General features: G+C 46.3%; 1 protein-coding gene across 3 annotated transcripts in view; it reads right to left on the reverse strand.

The window, feature by feature from the left end:
• The window catches only part of RNF130 (ring finger protein 130), a 516622-nt gene that overhangs the window by 160468 nt on the left and 337032 nt on the right, over positions 1–19122 (reverse strand). For all 3 annotated transcript variants that reach the window (XM_066591020.1, XM_066591021.1, XM_066591019.1), the window contains exon 6: positions 1211–1307. In XM_066591020.1, the coding sequence (XP_066447117.1) occupies positions 1211–1307 (97 nt within the window). The remainder of the gene's footprint in view (positions 1–1210; positions 1308–19122) is intronic.

Raw genomic sequence — 19122 nt, forward strand, 5'->3', positions numbered from 1 at the left:
AACTCAGTCATGAAGGAGAGAGGAATTGTCTCAATTCCCTTTTTAGGGGTGTCTTGTTGTAATTCTCAAGTGCCCACATTTGCTCCAAAGCAGGTGAAATAAATTCCCCATTTCGACTCAGTAGACCCACAGTCAGGCCAGGACACTCGTCTGTTATGTGGGCATAATACAATCATGTGAATGTGTCCTGAACATGTCAGAAAATTTCTACCTCTATTTTTTCCCCATAAGTACTTGGTTTAGTTATAGCCTTGAAAACCTTGACTTTCCCAGTAGAATCATAAAATGGTAGAGCTGGAAGGGACCTCCAGGGTCATCTGGTCCAACCCCCTGCTCAGTGCAGGATTCAACATAAGGCTGAGACCCTAGTCCAAACTCAAGATATAGAAATAATATGCTCACCAGCTGCATACAATAATAACCATCCAGGGTGAGGCAAGAATCATGCACAGCCACAATGGAGTTTAAAACTTGATTCCATAATAAAGTCCATAAAAAAAAAGTTTGTGGCAGCAAAAGTTAGGTGCAAAAAATGTAAATAGTTTATTCCTTCATGCCAAAGTTGAAATGAGACGTTTCGACTATGCATAAAGGGTCTTGATCAAGTTCAAACTCAATCCTTAAAGGGGTTGTCCCGCGAAAGCAAGTGGGGTTCAGCACTTCTGTATGGCCATATTAATGCACTTTGTAATGTACATCGTGCATTAAATATGAGCCATACAGAAGTTATTCACTTACCTGTTCCGTTGCTAGCGTCCCCGTTGCCATGGTGCCGTCTAATTTCAGCGTCTAATCGCCCGATTAGACGCGCTTGCGCAGTCCGGTCTTCTCCCTGGTGAATGGGGCCGCTCGTGCCGGAGAGCTGGTCCTCGTAGCTCCGCCCCGTCACGTGTGCCGATTCCAGCCAATCAGGAGGCTGGAATCGGCAATGGACCGCACAGAGCCCACGGTGCACCATGGGAGAAGACCCGCGGTGCATCGTGGGTGAAGATCCCGGCGGCCATCTTAGTAAGGTAAGAAAGAAGTCGCCGCAGCGCGGGGATTCGGGTAAGTACTAAACGTCAAGAAAATGGACTTCTACCAGTCTTTACCAACACGCAGCGATGAGAGGAATGGCGTCCAATTATCAGCTGTACATTTCTGCGCAGAACTGTATGCAGGATATGTAAAAAGAAACCTAAGGCGTCCAAGTTTATATCCCACAACTTACCACAATTCCTAAGGCCTTCAAAATGTTCAACTTGCACATAGGACAGGTGCAGTGCTCGCTGAGCCATGGATCCACGCACACCTTGTGGAATACATGCCTAGGAAAGAAAAGATATACATTGTAAAAAGTGCTTCAGAACACCCTGACAAAAATCTACTTTTTTTCTCCTCCTCACTGGATGCGGTTAAAATCAGGGGAGCTAAGGGAGAGCATGAAAAGGTACCCAAACACATAAGTACAAAGTTCTTCAACACTAACAATTTGAACCAATTCAGTTGAAAAAGACTTTAGCAAACCAATGACACATAGTCTTGGGGGGAAAAAATAGTCTGTGTTTAAAGTTGTACCTGAGTTTTCAACAGGTTTTCCAAAATACATCAGGTTCTCCTTACCAGCTGATTTACTGCTCTTTGAACCCAGTTTCATATCTGCTAGTTCTGATTTCAATGTGGTCTTCACAAATTTCTGTTACCCTGCAATCCACTTTCATGCAGGGGGCATGTAGTAAGCCTAGCATTTGGCTAGTAGTTCACTGTCCTGCGCCTCCTTGGCCTGGCTTTCTATGCTACATTGAAGTTTGTGATCCAATCAGCAGGGATACAGTATCTGAACCCCCAGACGATTCAGGCATTCTGGCCAAGTGGTGAGTATTCCCAATATGTGTGTATACACAGAGACCTCCAGGACAGGCAGATATTGTAAAGATGGTTACCTAGTAAAATAGTATGTTAGGCTCAATGAAGACAATGTCCATCTAGTTCAGCCCGTTTCAACTCCCCCCTTGTTGATCCAGAGGAAGGCAAAAAAAAAGACAATGAGGCAGAAGCCAATTAGCCTATTTGGGGGAAAAAAAGTTAGAGCCCATTTAAAGAACAGCAATTTTTAAAAATTGTCCTTCTGTTTTTCATCTACACTTTTCAAGAGCCATATTTTTTCAATGTTTCCATCTACATAGCCAATTGACTTTTTTTTTTGCAGGGCGAGTTGTATTAGTTTAGTGTAACATTTAATGTACCAAATCTTATATTGTTGTTCACGATGCAACAAAAATTACATTCTGCAGGTCATTACTAGTGCAGCAATTCCAAATTTATACAGTGTATACTTCATTACTTTTTAAAAATTAAAAAAACTTTGTAAAATAAATATCGTTTTCGTAGCCATATTCAGAGCCCCATAACTTTATTTTGCTGTTGATGGAGGTGTGTGAGGGCACTTTTCTTTGTGGAGGGACTTGTAATTTTATTAGTACCATCTTACGATACACAGGACTTTTTGACCATTTCAATTTTTTTTTACCAGCAGGCCCTGGGGGTGAACAGAAAAGCTAATTCTGTATTTTTTTTTTCTTTCAGTGTTCACCCTGTGGGTTATATAGTTTAATAGTTCAGGCTTGAGTGGAAATGGAAATACCAATTATGTTTACTGTTATTATCGAACGGTGTTTACCAGAAAAAATACTATTGATGACGTATTCTCAGGATAGGTCATCAATTAAGACCTTGAGTGGCACGCCCGGAAATTTTCCGGGACAAGCTCCACTGCCCATAGCGATATAGCCTGGAAGATTTCCGGGCTATGTTACACTACGGGACCTGCAGAGCACATTGCCATAAGCTGTGGCATTGTGCTCTGCCTGCACAGTCCCACACAGAACAGTGCAGGACTTTGAAAAAAGAAGCAGGAAGATATTATTGATCTGCCGGCAATCTCCCGCTTCTATTTTCAAACTCCTGCACTGCTTTGTTTACAGGTTGCCACAGAAACAATCGGCTTGTCAGAAGCCAGCCGATGGGCTCTGTGGCAGGGTAAGGGCTGGTGCTTGGCTGTCAGAGGATAGCCGGGCACCAGCTCTTACAGCAGAGATCGGAGAAAACCTCCGATCTCTGCTGTGTTAAGCCTTTACATGCTGCAGTCTATGCGACTGTAGCATGTAAAGGGCTGTCACTATCGGACCCCCAGAATGTAATCAGGGAGTCCTGATGGGTCTCTGTGCAAGTCCCCTAAAAAGACAAAAATGAAAAAAAAAGTTAGAAAAAAAGGATTAAAAAAATAAAAATAAAAAACACTTATCTCCCTTTACTTTGTAAAAAAATCGAAAACAAAATTACACATGTGGTATCCCTGTGTTGTAATGACCCAGAGAAGGACGTTAGTACATTATTTAACCCCTTAATGACGCAGCCTTCCCCCCCCCTTTTCTTTTTTTCCTCCTCCCATTTAAAAAATCATAACTCCAATATTTATCTATCGACGTCGCTGCATGAGGTCTTTTTTTTTTTTTGCGGAACGAGTTGTGTTTTTCAATGGTGCTATTTAAAAGTACCATATAATGTACTGAAAAACTTTTACAAAATTCTAAGTGGAGCAAAATAAAAAAAAAATTTACATTTCACCATCAGTGTGTTTTGTTTCTACGAGCCACAAACTTCAACAAAAATGACATGATAACTTTATTCTATGGGTCAGTACGATTACTACGATACCAAACTTGTATCGTTTTTTTGTTTTTTTTTTGCTGTAGTACTTGTATTTTTTTTTAAAGACATTTCATTTTTTTAAATTATTTTCTGCTGCATCTTCTGCGGGCAATAACTTTTTTATTTTTCTGTTGACATAGTTGAACAAGGGCTAATTTTTTGCGGGATGTCCTGTAGTTTACGTTAGTACTAGAGATGAGCGAGCATACTCGTCCAAGCTTGATGTTCGTTCGAGTATTAGGATGTTCGAGATGCTCGTTACTCGAGACGAGCACCACGCAGTGTTCGAGTCAATTCCATTTCCTTCCCTGAAAAATTTGCGCCATTTTCTGGCCAATAGAAACGCAGGGAAGGCATTACAACTTCCTCCTGTGACGTTCCAGCCCTATCCCACCCCACTGCAGTGAGTGGCTGGCGAGATCAAGTGACCGCCGAGTATATAAGGCAGCCCCACCCGCTGCTCGCCACAGACACGCTGGCAGAGATTAGGGACAGTGCAGCTGCTGCTATAGGGAGAGTGTTAGCGTCTTCAAGAACCCCAATGGTCCTTCTTAGGGCCACAGCTCACCTAGTGCACTACTGTTGTGGGTGCTGAGAGCAGTTTTGCACAATAATTTTTTTTTGTTATATCGGACGTGCAGGCTATAGCATTCTCAGGCTGCAGTCTGTACTACGTAGTATAGGGGCAGTATTGGTCAGGCAGGGACAGTGGGTAGTGTACAAGAACCCCAACGGTGCTTCTTAGGGCCACATCTTACCGTGTGAATTACAGTTGTTGCTGCTAGGAGCAGCTTTGCACCAAATTTTTTATTTCGTCTTGAGCTCTGCAGACTATTGCGCTCTCAGTCTGCAGCCAATTCTACAGAGTATAGGAGAAGTATTGGTGAGGCAGGGACAGTGATAGTGTGGAATCCTGTCTAGAAGAACCCCAAAGGTCCTTCTTAGGGCCACATCTTACCGTGTGAATTTCAGTTGTTGCTGCTAGGAGCAGCCTTGCACCAAATTTTTTTTTTCATCTTGGGCTCTGCAGACTATTGCGCTCTCAGTCTGCAGCCAATTCTACAGAGTATAGGGGCAGTATTGGTGAGGCAGGGACAGTACTACTGTAGAATCTTGTCAACAAGTACCCCTAAAAAGCACCTGTTTAGGGCTATCTGTTACCGTCTGCATTTAACTCCGTGGCTGCTGGTAGTTGTAGTACCTCATTATTGCACAGCTAGGCGTGCTTGCAGTCTTCCAAATAATTTTTTTCCTGGCTACAGTTTGCGCTGTCTCACTCCAACTACACGCCAATAAGAATTCAAAATTTTTTTACACTGCGGTGTGTCTGCTGTAAATTGCACGCACGGTGACAGACCCCCATACAGCGAAACTCACATTGGCGCAATATACCCTGCATTGCGTTGCGTAAAAATTACCAAAAAAAAAGGAAAATCATTACGGCTAGCTGTGACTTTCTGCATTTCACTGCGTAGCTTGTGTGAGCTCAGGACTATCAGTATTGCATATTGCACAGCTCGGCGTGCTTGCAGTCTTCTGAATAATTTTTTCCTGGTGACAGTTGGCGTTACAAAAGCGCTGTCTCACTCCAACAGCACGCCATTAAGAATTAAAAAATTTTTTACGCCGGTCTGTGTCTGCTCTATTCGTAATCCACTATGCTGAGGGGTAGAGGTAGGGCTAGAGGACGTGGACGCGGGCAAGGACGCGGAGTTCCAAGTGAGGGTGTGGGTATAGGCCGAGCTCCTGGTCCAGGTGAATCACAGCCGGCTGCTGTGGGATTAGGAGAGAGGAAAGTTTCTGGGGTCCCCAGCTTCATATCACAATTTTTGGGTCCACGTCGTAGACCTTTATTACAAAATGAGCAGTGTGAGCAGGTCCTGTCGTGGATGGCAGAAAGTGCATCCAGCAATGTCTCCAGCAACCTGTCTTCTACGCCGTCCGCTGCTGCAACTCTGAATCCTCTCGCTGCTGCTCCTCCTACCTCCCAGCCTCCTCACTCCATGAAAATGACACATTTGGATGAGCAGGCATACTCCCAGGAACTGTTTTCGGGCCCCAGCGATGATTGGGAAAAGATGGTTCCTCTCCCACCGGAGGAGTTTGTTGTGACCGATGCCCAACCTTTGGAAAGTCCGAGTGATGAGGCTGGGGACTTCCGGCACCTGTCTCAAGAGCTTTCGATGGGTGAGGAGGTTGATGATGATGATGAGACACAATTGTCTATCAGTGAGGCAGTAGTAAGGGCACTAAGTCCGAAGGAGGAGCGCACAGATGATTCGGAGGAAGAGCCACTGGACGACGAGGTGACTGACCCCACCTGGTTTGATAAGCCAACTGAGGACAGGTCTTCAGAGGGGGAGGCAAGTGCAGCCGCAGGACAGGTTGGAAGAGGCAGTGGGGTGGCCAGGGGTAGAGGCAGGGCCAGAGCGAATAATCCACCAGCTGTTTCCCAAAGCACCCCCTCGCGTCAAGCCCCCGTGCAGAGGCCAAGGTGCTCAAAGGTGTGGCAGTTTTTCACTGAGAGCGCGGACGACCGACGAATAGTGGTGTGCAACCTTTGTCGCGCCAAGATCAGCCGGGGAGCCACCACCACCAGTATGCGCAGGCATATGATGGCCAAGCACCCCCCACAAGGTGGGACGAAGGCAGTTCACCGCCTCCGGGTTGCACCACTGCCTCTCCCCCTGTGCGCCAACCTGCCACTGAGATCCAACCCCCCTCTCAGGACACAGGCACGACCGCCTCCCGGCCTGCACTCACACCCTCGCCTCTGCTGTCCTCGGCCCCATCCAGCTATGTCTCTCAGCGCAGCGTCCAGCTGTCGCTAGCAGAAGCGTTGGAGCGAAAGCGCAAATACGTCGCCACGCACCCACACGCTCAAGCTTTAAACAAGCACATAGCCAAATTGATCAGCCTGGAGATGCTCCCGTACAGGCTTGTGGAAACTGAGGCTTTCCAAAACATGATAGCGGAGGCGGCCCCGCGCTACCCAGTCCCGAGTCGCGACTATTTTTCAGTGTGCCGTCCCAGCCCTGCACGACCACGTCTCCCGCAACATTGTACGCGCCCTCACCAACGCGGTTACTGGCAAGGTCCACTTAACAACGGTCACGTGGACAAGCACAGGCGGGCAGGGCCACTATATCTCCCTGACAGCACATTGGGTGAATTTAGTGGAGGCTCGGACCGAGTCAGAGCCTGGGACCGCTCACGTCCTACCCACCCCCAGAATTGCGGGCACCAGATCGGTGCTAGTATCTTCGGTGGGGTATGCCACCTCCACTAAACCTTCCTCCTCCTCCAACGCAACCTCTACCTCATAATCAAGACGTGTCAGCAGCAGCACGTCGCCAGCAGTCGGTGTGGCGCGGCAGCACATCAGTGGGCAAGCGTCAGCAGGCCATGCTAAAACTACTCAGCTTAGGAGAGAAGAGGCACACAGCCCACGAACTGTTGCATTGTCTGACAGAGCACACCGACCACTGGCTTTCGCCACTGAGCCTCCAACCGGGCATGGTCGTGTGTGACAACGGCCGTAACCTGGTGGCGGCTCTGCAGCTCGGCAGCCTCACGCATGTGCCATGCCTGGCTCACGTCTTCAATTTGGTGATTCAGCGGTTTCTGAAAGGCTACCCACACTTGTCATACCTCCTCAGCAAGGTGTGCCGGGTCAGCGCACATTTCCGCAAGTCCAACATGGATGCTGCCACCCTGCGGACCCTGCAACATCGGTTTAATCTGCCAATGCACCGACTGCTGTGCGACGTGCCCACACGGTGGAACTCTACGCTCCACATGTTGGCCTGGCTGTATGAGCAGCGTAGAGCTATAATGGAATACCAACTCCAACATGAGCGGCGTAGTGGGAGTCAGCCTCCTCAATTCTTTACAGAGGAGTGGGCCTGGATGGCAGATATCTGCCGGGTCCTTGGAAACTTTGAGGAGTCTACCCAGATGGTGAGCGGCGATGCTGCAATCATTAGCGTCACCATTCCCCTGCTATGCCTGTTGAGAAGTTCCCTGCAAAGCATAAAGGCTGACGCTTTGCGGTCGGAAACGGAGGCGGGGGAAGACAGTATGTCGCTGGATAGTCAGAGCCCCCTCATGTCTATATCTCAGCGCGTTGAGGAGGAGGAGGTGGGGGAGGAGCCTGAGGAGGAGGAGGAAGAGACAGCTGGGCCCACTGCAGAGGGTACCCATGCTGCTTGCCTCTCATCCATTCAGCGTGTATGGCCTGTGGACGAGGAGGATCCTCAAAGTGATCGTCCTAGTGAGAACAGCCATGTGTTGCGTGGAGGTACCCTGACACACATGGCTGACTTCATGTTAGGATGCCTTTCTCATGACCCTCGCGTTACACGCATTCTGGCCACTACGGATTACTGGGTGTACACACTGCTCGACCCACGGTATAAGGAGAACCTTTCCACTCTCATTCCCGAACAGGAAAGGGGTTCGAGAGTGATGCAATACCACAGGGCCCTGGTGGACAAACTGATGGTAAACTTCCCATCCGACAGCGCAAGTGGCAGAAGGCGCAGTTCCGAGGGCTAAGTAGAAGGGGAGGCGCGGAGATCAGGCAGCATGTACAGCGCAGGCAAGGGAACACTCTCCAAGGCCTTTGCCAGCTTTATGGCTCCCCAGCAAGACTGTGTCACCACTCCCCAGTAAAGGCTGAGTCGGAGGGAGCACTGTAAAAAGATGGTGAGGGAGTACGTAGCCGATCGAACCACCGTCCTCCGTGATGCCTCTGCTCCGTACAACTACTGGGTGTCAAAGCTGGACACGTGGCACGAACTCGCGCTGTATGCCCTGGAAGTGCTGGCTTGCCCTGCGGCTAGCGTCTTGTCAGAGAGGGTGTTTAGTGCAGCTGGGGGAATCATCACGGATAAGCGTACCCGCCTGTCAATTGACAGTGCCGAAAAGCTTACACTCATAAAGATGAACAAAGCCTGGATTTCCCCAGACTTCTCTTCTCCACCAGAGGACAGCAGCGGTACCTAAAGATTATTTTCGCTGCAACCGCGGATGCAAGCATTGTTGTCTATCACCTAAAAAAATGGGAACCTTTACCTTTGTCAATCTGTGTATGATATCCATCCTCCTCCTCCTGAAACCTCACGTAATCACCCCGAACGGCCAATTTTTCGGTGGCCCAAAAGGCTCATATAACTTTTGTAAACAATATTTATACGTTTCAATTCTCATTAAAGCATTGAAACTTCCACCTGAACCAATTTTTATTTTAACTGGCTGCCTCCAGGCCTAGTTACAAATTAAAGGGGTTGTCCCGCGGCAGCAAGTGGGTCTATACACTTCTGTATGGCCATATTAATGCACTTTGTAATGTACATTGTGCATTAATTATGAGCCATACAGAAGTTATCAAAAGTTTTATACTTACCTGCTCCGTTGCTGGCGTCCTCGTCTCCATGGTGCCGACTAATTTTCGGCCTCCGATGACCAAATTAGCCGCGCTTGCGCAGTCCGGGTCTTCTGCTGTCTTCAATGGGGCCGCTCGTGCAGAATGCCGGCTCCGTGTAGCTCCGCCCCGTCACGTGCCGATTCCAGCCAATCAGGAGGCTGGAATCGGCAATGGACCGCACAGAAGAGCTGCGGTCCACGGAGGGAGCAGACCCCGGCGGCCATCTTCAGCAGGTGAGTATGAAGACGCCGGACCGCCGGGATTCAGGTAAGCACTCTCCGGTTTGTTTTTTTAACCCCTGCATCGGGGTTGTCTCGCGCCGAACGGGGAGGGGGGGGGGGGGGGGTTAAAAAAAAACAAAAAACGTTTCGGCGCAGGACAACCCCTTTAAGCCACAGTAAGCTAAGCGATTAATGGGTTTCACCTGCCCTCTGGGCTGGGCATGGGCAATTTTTCTGGGGTACATTTGTACTGTTGGTACACCAATTTTTCGGGGCCTCGCCTAGAATGTAATCCAAGTAATTTTTATGGGCTTCGCCTGCACTCATAATACATCACTGTGTCTGGGGTTGGCCTATACTTTTGCTACAGAAATGTAACTCTGTTCTGCCTACCTATACTTCTGCCACAGTAATGCTAGACGGGTCTGACTACACTTCTGCAACAAAAATGTAACTTCGGTCTGCTGATACTTCTCCTCCTGAAATGTTACCTTGGTTTGTGTATACTGTTACTACTGTAATGTTACTAATACTGGGCTCTGCCCATACTGCTTCAACGGAAATGTTACTGGGGCCTGTCTATACTACTATAACTGAAATGTAACTAATACTGGGCTCTGCCCATACTGCTTTAACGTACATGTTACTGGGGCCTGTGTATACTGCTACTACTGAAATGTAACTAATACTGGTCTCTCCCTATACTGCTTCTGCGTAAATGTTACTGGGGCCTGTTTATACTGCTACTACTGAAATGTTACAAATACTGTGCTCTCCCTATACTGCTGCAAGGGAAATGTTAATCTGCTGCTTTGCCCATACTGCTTCTACGTAAATGTTACTGGGGTCTGTCTATACTGCTACTACTGAAATGTTACAAATGCTGTGCTCTCCCTATACTGCTGCAAGGGAAATGTGATTCTGCTGCTTTGCCCATACTGCTTCTACGTAAATGTTACTGGGGCCTGTCTATACTGCTACTACTGAAATGTTACAAATACTGTGCTCTCCCTATACTGCTGCAAGGGAAATGTTAATGTGCTGCTCTGCCTATACTGCTGCAACGGAAATGTTACTGGGGTCTGTCTATACTGTTACTACAACAGAAAAGTTACTGCAGTCCGTCAATACTGCTGCAAATGAAATGTTACTGGGGTCAGCCTACACTGCTGCTACGGAAATGTTAAAGGGGTCTGTCTATACTGTTATTACTACTAAAATGTTACTATATCAAGAGACCCACCAGTTAGTGGGACTTGACCTGATGTGAGAAACACCTTGGGGGCCTATTCGCTGGGATATAAAATAGACATGTTTCTATAAAGAAGATATAACTGAGATGTAAAAAAAACGATTTTGTTATGTATCAGGTGTCAAAATTGTTTATATTCAAAATTCGGTGGAACTCACCTTCCACCTAGAGGAAGCCTACTCGCGTAGATTTGTCTCCCAACACCCCCGTACATCCTTTTGGGCAACTTGGATAGACTACACAACCAAGAACCCCTCATAGAGAGGATGGGAATCAAGCAATAAATGAAAAGGAGGACCTATCCTAAACACAGCTCTCAAACCCCGAACTCACTAGAACGTAATGACTGGTTAATAGAACACTAAAACAATCACCCCCTTAAACATGGAAATGAACCTCCGTTGTTGTGTTGTTGTTTTTTTTTTTTTTGGCTATGTCCTTATAACATATGTTTTTGTTTATGTTCATGTTTGAATCTCAATTCTGCTATGATTATTTCTCACCTATTAAGGTGCCTCTTTAAAACTGTAAAATGTAGTTTATTTTGAAAAAATGTCAATAAAAATTCAATTATTAAAAAAAAAAAAAAAAAAAAAAAAAAATTGTTTATATTCAAGGATGTTACTGTAGTGGGTTAAGTAATGTGACTACATATGTTTCCCCCACCCCACCCCTCCCTACAACCCCCCACTACCTTGATTCTTCGATCCCCCACCCCTCCCTGTGTACGCTAAGGGAAAAGGAGAAAAATAGAAATCTGGAGAGAAGCAGTAGCTGTCTTGACAAAAGATATAATATGCAACCCTATGATGTAATAATGTGCACAGCTCCGTATAAAAATGATACCTTAGTGCATGTCCTGGGTGTAAGCAGAAACCCTGCTCAATGGAAAGATGCTCGATAAAACCATGTCGAAATAAAACAGATTTTCCACAAGACAAGGCTCCTAACCTTACATCCACCCCCTTCCTTCTACCCTCCCTTTCCTCTCCCCCCACCCCCCTCCTCCGCACACACTGGGGTAGAAACTCAAAGGAAAGTAATTTTAAAAGCCATAATGGACTTACTGATGGAACTATATCCTAATACTTTTGTACTATGCAATCTGACAGACAGCCTAATATAAATGCATGCTTATTACTGCAAACCCTGTATGTGAACGGAGATCCTGTTTAATTTGAAAAATGTTTAAAGGGGTTGTCCCGCGCCGAAACGTTTTTTTTTTTTTCAATAGCCCCCCCGTTCGGCGCGAGACAAACCCGATGCAGGGGTTAAAAAAGAAAACCGGATAGTGCTTACCTGAATCCCCGCGCTCCGGTGACTTCTTACTTACCTTGTGAAGATGGCCGCCGGGATCTTCACCCTCGGTGGACCGCAGGTCTTCTGTGCGGTCCATTGCCGATTCCAGCCTCCTGATTGGCTGGAATCGGCACGTTACGGGGCGGAGCTACGAGGAGCCGCTCTCCGGCACGAGTGGCCCCATTCAGAAAAGAAGAAAACCGGACTGCGGAAGCGCGTCTAATCCGGCGATTAGACGCTGAAAATTAGACGGCACCATGGAGACGAGGACGCCAGCAACGGAACAGGTAAGTGAATACCTTCTGTATGGCTCATAATTAATGCACAATGTACATTACAAAGTGCATTAATATGGCCATACAGAAGTGTATACCCCCACTTTGTTTCGCGGGACAACCCCTTTAATAAAACCATATTAAATAAAATGTTACTGGGGTCGGTCTATGCTGCTACAAATGAAATGTTACTGGGGTCTGTCTATGCTGCTGCAAATGAAATGTTACTGGGGTCTGTCTATACTGTTACAACTGAAATGTTACTGGGCTCTGCCTAGACTGCTGCTACTGAAATGTTACTGGAGTCTGTCTATACTGCTGCAAATGAAATGTTACTGGGGTCAGCCTACACTGCTGCTACGGAAATGTTTAAGGGGTCTGTCTATACTGTTACAACTACTGAAATGTTACTGGGGTCTGTCTGCACAGCTGGAACTGAAATGTTACTGGGGTCTGTCTGCACTGCTGCAAATGAAATGTTACTGGGGTCTGTCTGCACTGCTGCAAATGAAATGTTAGTGGGGCCTGTCCTACTGATACTACTGAAATGTTACTGCGGTCTGTCTGCACTGCTGGAACTGAAATGTTACTGGGGTCTGTCTGCACTGCTGCAAATGAAATGTTACTGGGGTCAGCCTACACTGCTGCTACGGAAATGTTAAAGGGGTCTGTCTATACTGTTACTACTACTGAAATGTTACTGGGGTCTGTCTGCACTGCTGGAACTGAAATGTTACTGGGGTCTGTCTATACTGCTGCAAATAAAATGTTACTGGGGTCTGTCCCTACTGCTGCCAATGAAATGTTACTAATTCTGGGCTCTGCTGATATACTGCTGCTACTGCTATGTTACAGGGTTGTGGAAACGGAGGCTTCCCAAAGAGATGATGGTGGCGAGGCCGCGCTACTAGGTCCCCAGGCGCGACAATTTTTCAGCGACGCGGTTACTGGGAAGGTGCATATAACCACGGACATGTGGACAAGACACGTACTGCCTCAAAAACATCCCCCTCCTCCTCCTCCAACAATGAAAACATTCTTGGCAAATACTTTTGCAGTGGTCCGTCTGGCGGCAGTCCAAGAATTTCACCTTAAACGACACAATAAGAAAGCCCCCCCCCCCCCCCCCCCGCCACGGTCCACTTAATCCTGGCCACATTCCTAAAACCAACTAAATAAAACCGCAGTAGTATTTCGTTATCCCTAGCTGAAGCTTTCAGCCGACTGGTAGAGCAATGGTGGCTTCCAACTTGTTGGTACTGCTAAGTCCAAAGATACGCGTACAGGTGAGGTCGGAATACAGGTGACTATAGAACACAGCATCCTTGCAGGGCAAGGGACAGAGTTGCAGCAGGTACCGATCCATAATGGAAGCAGGCCAGCTGAGAACCACATACTCCCTGAATGATTTTGGACTGACTGATGATGAGGCCTTTACTTGTGATCATCTTTGGTAATTCATAAGAAAGATCCATGGTAGTAGCCGGAACTTGGATTGCTATTTGCTAACACTTTGAAATGGACAACTGAAAACAATAGGAATGAAGCCTTTCCATTTTTCAGCTTGAGATGAGAAGGAGTGCAGACTCTCAGTACCTTGAATATCCTTTTCATTGCAATCAAATGCCCCTCTCTTGTCTCAGAAAACACTAGCTTTTCCACATAGGTGTTGTCTATCTGTCTATACTGTTACTACTGAAATCCCACTAATATTGGTCTCTGCCTATACTGCTATAACGGAAATGTTACAGGGGTCTGCCGATACAGTTACTACTGAAATGAAACTAATACTGGGCTCTGCCTATACTGCTGCTACTGAAATGTTACTGGGGTACGGCTATACTATTACTACAGAAGTGTTAATAGGGTCTCCCTAGACTTCTGCAACATAACTATTAGTGGGGTCAGCTTATACCTTTGCTACAGGAGTATTACAGGGGTCTGTGCATACTATCGGTGCACTAAGTGTTCCCATCGCGGTGTTCCACGTACATGGCTCCAAAAAAAATAACCCAGAGTGACTAGGGCATGCAGCGTGTGCCGAAGCCCACCTGTATTTAATCTGACGTTAGCTCTGCTGTCCAGGGCACTGCAATGGGATTTATTTAGGTACCGCCGGTGGGTTCCAGGGAGCCACCTGTGCTGTGGGTGCACACGGAATTCCCATTGCGGAGTTGTACCTGCCTGTGACTATTTATAAAAAAACCCAGTCTGACTAGGGCATGCAGTGTGGGCTAAAGGCCACCTGTATTTAATCTGACTTTAGCTCTGCTGTCCGGGGCACTGCATTGGGACAAACTACAGGAGCAATACAGCACTAATGAGACGTTCACAGCTACGCTAGCATTGGAGTCTGCTCTAGGCCCACGATTGCTGAGGGTTTGTGCAGAGGCCTATGTCCTGGGTGCAGTGAAAGTCCACTTCCTGCCTACGATTGTTGGAGCTGTGGGCCGAGGTCTATGTCATGGGCACGGTGCAAGTCTGCCATGTTTGGCCGCTCAGATTTATTAATTTTTCATGTCTTGGGTTGCCTAGGACCCACCTATGCTGTTGGTGCCCACTTAGTTCCCATTACGCGGTGTTTGACCTGTCTGGCACAAAGACACTGACTGACTTGGGTAGGGGGCAGAGTGCAGATGGCTTTCCCCTTGCGGTGTCGATTGAGCTATGCGACACCTTGACAGAATGAATACTGTGTGGGCACATGGATTCCCCATTGCTATGCCCACGTTTGCAGCTCCTGACTGAGGTGGCACAGGATTGGATTTCTCATTGTTCTGTACAGCATTGTGCGCTATCGCCCCGCCCCTTTTAAAGAGGGTCGCTGCCTGGCCCTGCCAACCCTCTGCAGTGTGTGCCTCCGGTTCCTCCTCATCGCAGATGTACTGAGAAATAGACATGAGGGTGGTGTGGCTATGCAGCCAGCGTGTGGCATTAGGGCAGCTGAAGGCTGCGCAGGGACACTTTGGTGTGCGCTGTGGACACTGGGTCGTGCAGGGGAGTTGGGCAGCATGTAACCCAGGAGAAGGGGCAGCGGTGTGTCCCGCAGGCAGTGATTGTGCTTAGTTGGAGGTAGTGTGGTGCTTAGCTAAGGTATGCCTTGCTAATGAGGGTTTGTCAGAAGTAAAAATTGTTAGGGGGGGGGCACTCTTGCCGCTATTGTGGGTTAATAGTGGGACCTGGGAACCTGAGATACAGCCCAGCATGTTGCCACTCGCCTGCCCTATCCGTTTCTGTGTCGTTTCCATCACTTTCTTGGGTTTTCCAGATTTTCACAAATGAAAACCTTAGTGGAGCATGGGTGATATACAAAAATGCTCGAGTCGCCCATTGACTTCAATGGGGTTCGTTACTCGAAACAAACTCTCGAGCATCGCGGAAAGTTCGACTCGAGCAACGAGCACCCGAGCAATTTGGTACTCGCTCATCTCTAGTTAGTACTAATTCAGAATACATACGACTTTTTGATCGCTTTTTATTGCATTTTTTCTGGAAGACAGGGTTACTGAAAAAGTACATTTCTGGCATTCTGTATTTTTTTTTTTCGGACTACGTTTACCGTGTGGGGTAAATAATGCACTACTTTGATAGATCGGACTTTTACGGACGCGACGAAACCAAATGTGTATTTTTCTTTCATGATTTAGATTTTTTTAATTATAGATATGGCAAAAAGAGGGCGATTTAACCTTTTATTACTTTTTTTATGCTGTGAAAAAGTCATGAAAAATAAAAAAACGATTACAATTTGGTATTGGTATAATCGTACTGGCCTGTAGAATTACTTTAATATATTATTTATACTGCTCAGATAATACAGTGAAAAATAAAAATAAAAAACATGCCAGAATTACAGATTTTATCTTGCCACTAGAAAAAATGGAATAAAAAGCGATCAAAATTTTACATGCCCCTAAAAATTAGATAAATGAAGACTAGAGCTCATTCCGCAAAAAACAGGGCCTTCTAGAGCTCTGGCAATGGAAAAATAACATTAATACGGTTGTTGGAAGGTGGCGACACAAAAGCAAACCGTAAAGAAAAAAATGTTTTAAGTGTACAAAAATAGCAAAACATAAAAAATCTGTATAAACTTGGTATCGCCGGAATCATGTTGACTCAAAGAATAATGTAAATCACATTGTTTATTCTGCACACTGAACGCGGTTAAAATGAAATCCAAAAATCAAATGGCAGAATTTCTTTCTTTTTCCCCAATCTCCCTACAATTTTTTTTTTTTACAAAAGTTATGCAATACATTATATATACCCAAAAATGATGCCATCAAAAAGTACAACTTGTCCCACAAAAACCAAGCCCTCATATGGCTGTGTCAATGGCAAAATGAAAAAGTTATGGCTCTTGGAACGCGACTGGAAAATTAGTTGAAATTAAATGATTGGCCCATTTAAAAAACCTGCCCTGGTGGGTCTGAAAGGGTTGTAAGAAACCTGCCACTCAAGGGGTTAATAAGACCAGTATCTGCAGGTCAACCAAGTGAGTACACGCTGCCAGCACTGCTACACACAGGGCTGGGAGTGGCCAATGCTTGCAACAGTAAGGCCTCATGTCCACTGGCTAATTCTATTTACAAAATCCGCACAGGCGTGATCCGCACCCATAGGTAAGCATTGGACACCCACAGGTAAGTAAATACCTGCGGATGGCATTTTTCCCTGCTGCGCGGATCACACGTGCAGGAAATCAGCCACAGCATGCTCCATTTTCTGCGGGTTTCCCGCACAGACGGCTCCGGCAGGCTTCCATTGAAGCCTATGTAAGCCGTCCGGATCCGTGGCACATCCGTAGCTGAATTTCTGCTCTGCCGCGGGAGAGCAGTAGTTAAAAAAAAAAAAGGGCGCGGCGTGCTGGGCACATCCGCCGTGCTAAAGAGAGAAGATCCGGCTGCGATGGAGGACAGATCCGCAGCGTCCAGACAGGTTAGTAAAATCTTATTTTCAGGCCTCATTGTCTGCGGGAAAGGAGGCACCCGCTGCTGAATTCTGCATGGAGAATCCACATAGGCCCGAATTTCCCAGTGGACATGAGGCCTCAGAGTAGCTTCTGCCTGCAGTTACCAACATGGGGGTCGGAGCTGCAACTTGGAGTGGTGGACCCTGGAGTGGGCGCTCACTTAGCTGATCGGCCAGGGTCCCGAGTGGCGGATCCCGGACACGTCATCAATAGTATTTTGCATGGAAAACCCCTTTTAACTTTTCATATGTAAAATGGGAATTTTTAACAAAGGAACACTCCAACGAAAACCAGTCTTTCCATTCCTGCCCCCCTCAGCTCACACTCTAGGCATGTCCTATGTTTATTGCAATCACTTTTATGCAGTGAATCTTCCCATCTGATGCTTATCAGGCACCATCTTGATAATGAGTTTTGTCCACTTTTCTCTTTACCCATTCTGTGTCATCAATCCCATGATGCAACAGCACAACACACAAGAGCAGCTACAGTCAGTGCCATCTGTCTGCTGGGAGGATACTGGGATCACATACTCTATTCTATATTCAAAGTCAGGAGGATGAGTTGATGTTGATGTGACCTCCTCTATTATAATTGTGTGATATGAGCCTCTAATCAACAGTAACTGTGATAGCAGTTCTTGTTCCCCCAAACCCCTAGTAGAGAACGTATAGCACAATCCATCAGTTCACCAGTAGATGAATTGGAATTAACAATGTCTAAGGAAAACTATGACATAGGGGGAATAACTGAGACCTGGTTGGATGAAAGCCGTGACTGGGTAGTGAACTTACAGGGTTACAGTCTGTTCAGAAAAGATTCCAAAAAACAGAAAGAGGGAGGGATTTGTCTTCATGTAAAATCCTGTTTAAAGCCAACACTATGGGAGGATATATGTGATGAAAAGGAACATGTGGAGTCTTTAAGGGTAGAAATACATGGAGGGAAAAACAATAAAATCCTCATCGAGTTTTCTATAGACACCAAATGTAACAGAAGCTACTGAAAATCTATTACAGAAACATATAAATGAAGCAGCAAATAACAATGAGGTAAATATGGGGGACTTTATCCAGAAATAAACTGTGAAGCTGAAACTTGTGGATCTCTAATTACTAAAGATAATACTTTACCCAACTTGTACAGGACTCAACTAGAGGGACTGCTATTTTGGACTTCATATTAACCAACAGACCTGACAGAATAACAGGGGCAAAAATGGGGGGGGGGGGAAAGTGGGGGCATCTGGGAAATAGTGACCATAATATAATACAATTCAACTTGTCTTTCAAGGGAGAGTTTTAAAGGGGCACTACAAAATTGCTAAATTTTAGGATGGCAAAGTTCGACTAGCTCAGAAATGCCCCCAGGTCCAACCCCCTGCTCAGTGCAGGATTCACTAAGTCCCACTTAGTAAACACTTCCATTGAAGTAGAACTCACCACCTCCCGTGGTAACCTGTTCCACTCATTGATCACCCTCACTGTCAGAAAGTTTTTTCTAATATCTAATTTGTGTCTCCTCCCTTTCAGCTTCATCCCATTGCTTCTAGTCTTTCCTTGTGCAAATGAGAATAGGGCTAATCCCTCTGCAGTGTGACAGCCCTTCAAATATTTGGAGACAGCTATTAAGTCTCCTCTCAGCCTTCTTTTTTGCAAGCTAAACATTCCCAGATCCTTTAACCATTCCTCATAGGACATGATTTGCAGACCGCTCACCATCTTGGTAACTCTTCTCTGAACGTGCTCCAGTTTGTCTATGTCTTTTTTAAAGTGGGGTGCCCAGAACTGGACACTGTATTCCAGATGAGGTCTGACTAAGGAAGAGTAGAGGGGTATAATGAAGCAGAAGCCATTTAAGGCCATATGCGAGGCCTATTCTTACAGGTCAATATGGCCTTTAAAAACTTTCATGGCACGCAACAGCACAATCAAAGTCAAAAATGGGAAGGAACTGAATCACCAACAGAGTATCAGGAATAG

This window comes from Eleutherodactylus coqui, chromosome 2, assembly GCF_035609145.1.
Source record: "Eleutherodactylus coqui strain aEleCoq1 chromosome 2, aEleCoq1.hap1, whole genome shotgun sequence".
Taxonomy (NCBI): domain Eukaryota; kingdom Metazoa; phylum Chordata; class Amphibia; order Anura; family Eleutherodactylidae; genus Eleutherodactylus; species Eleutherodactylus coqui.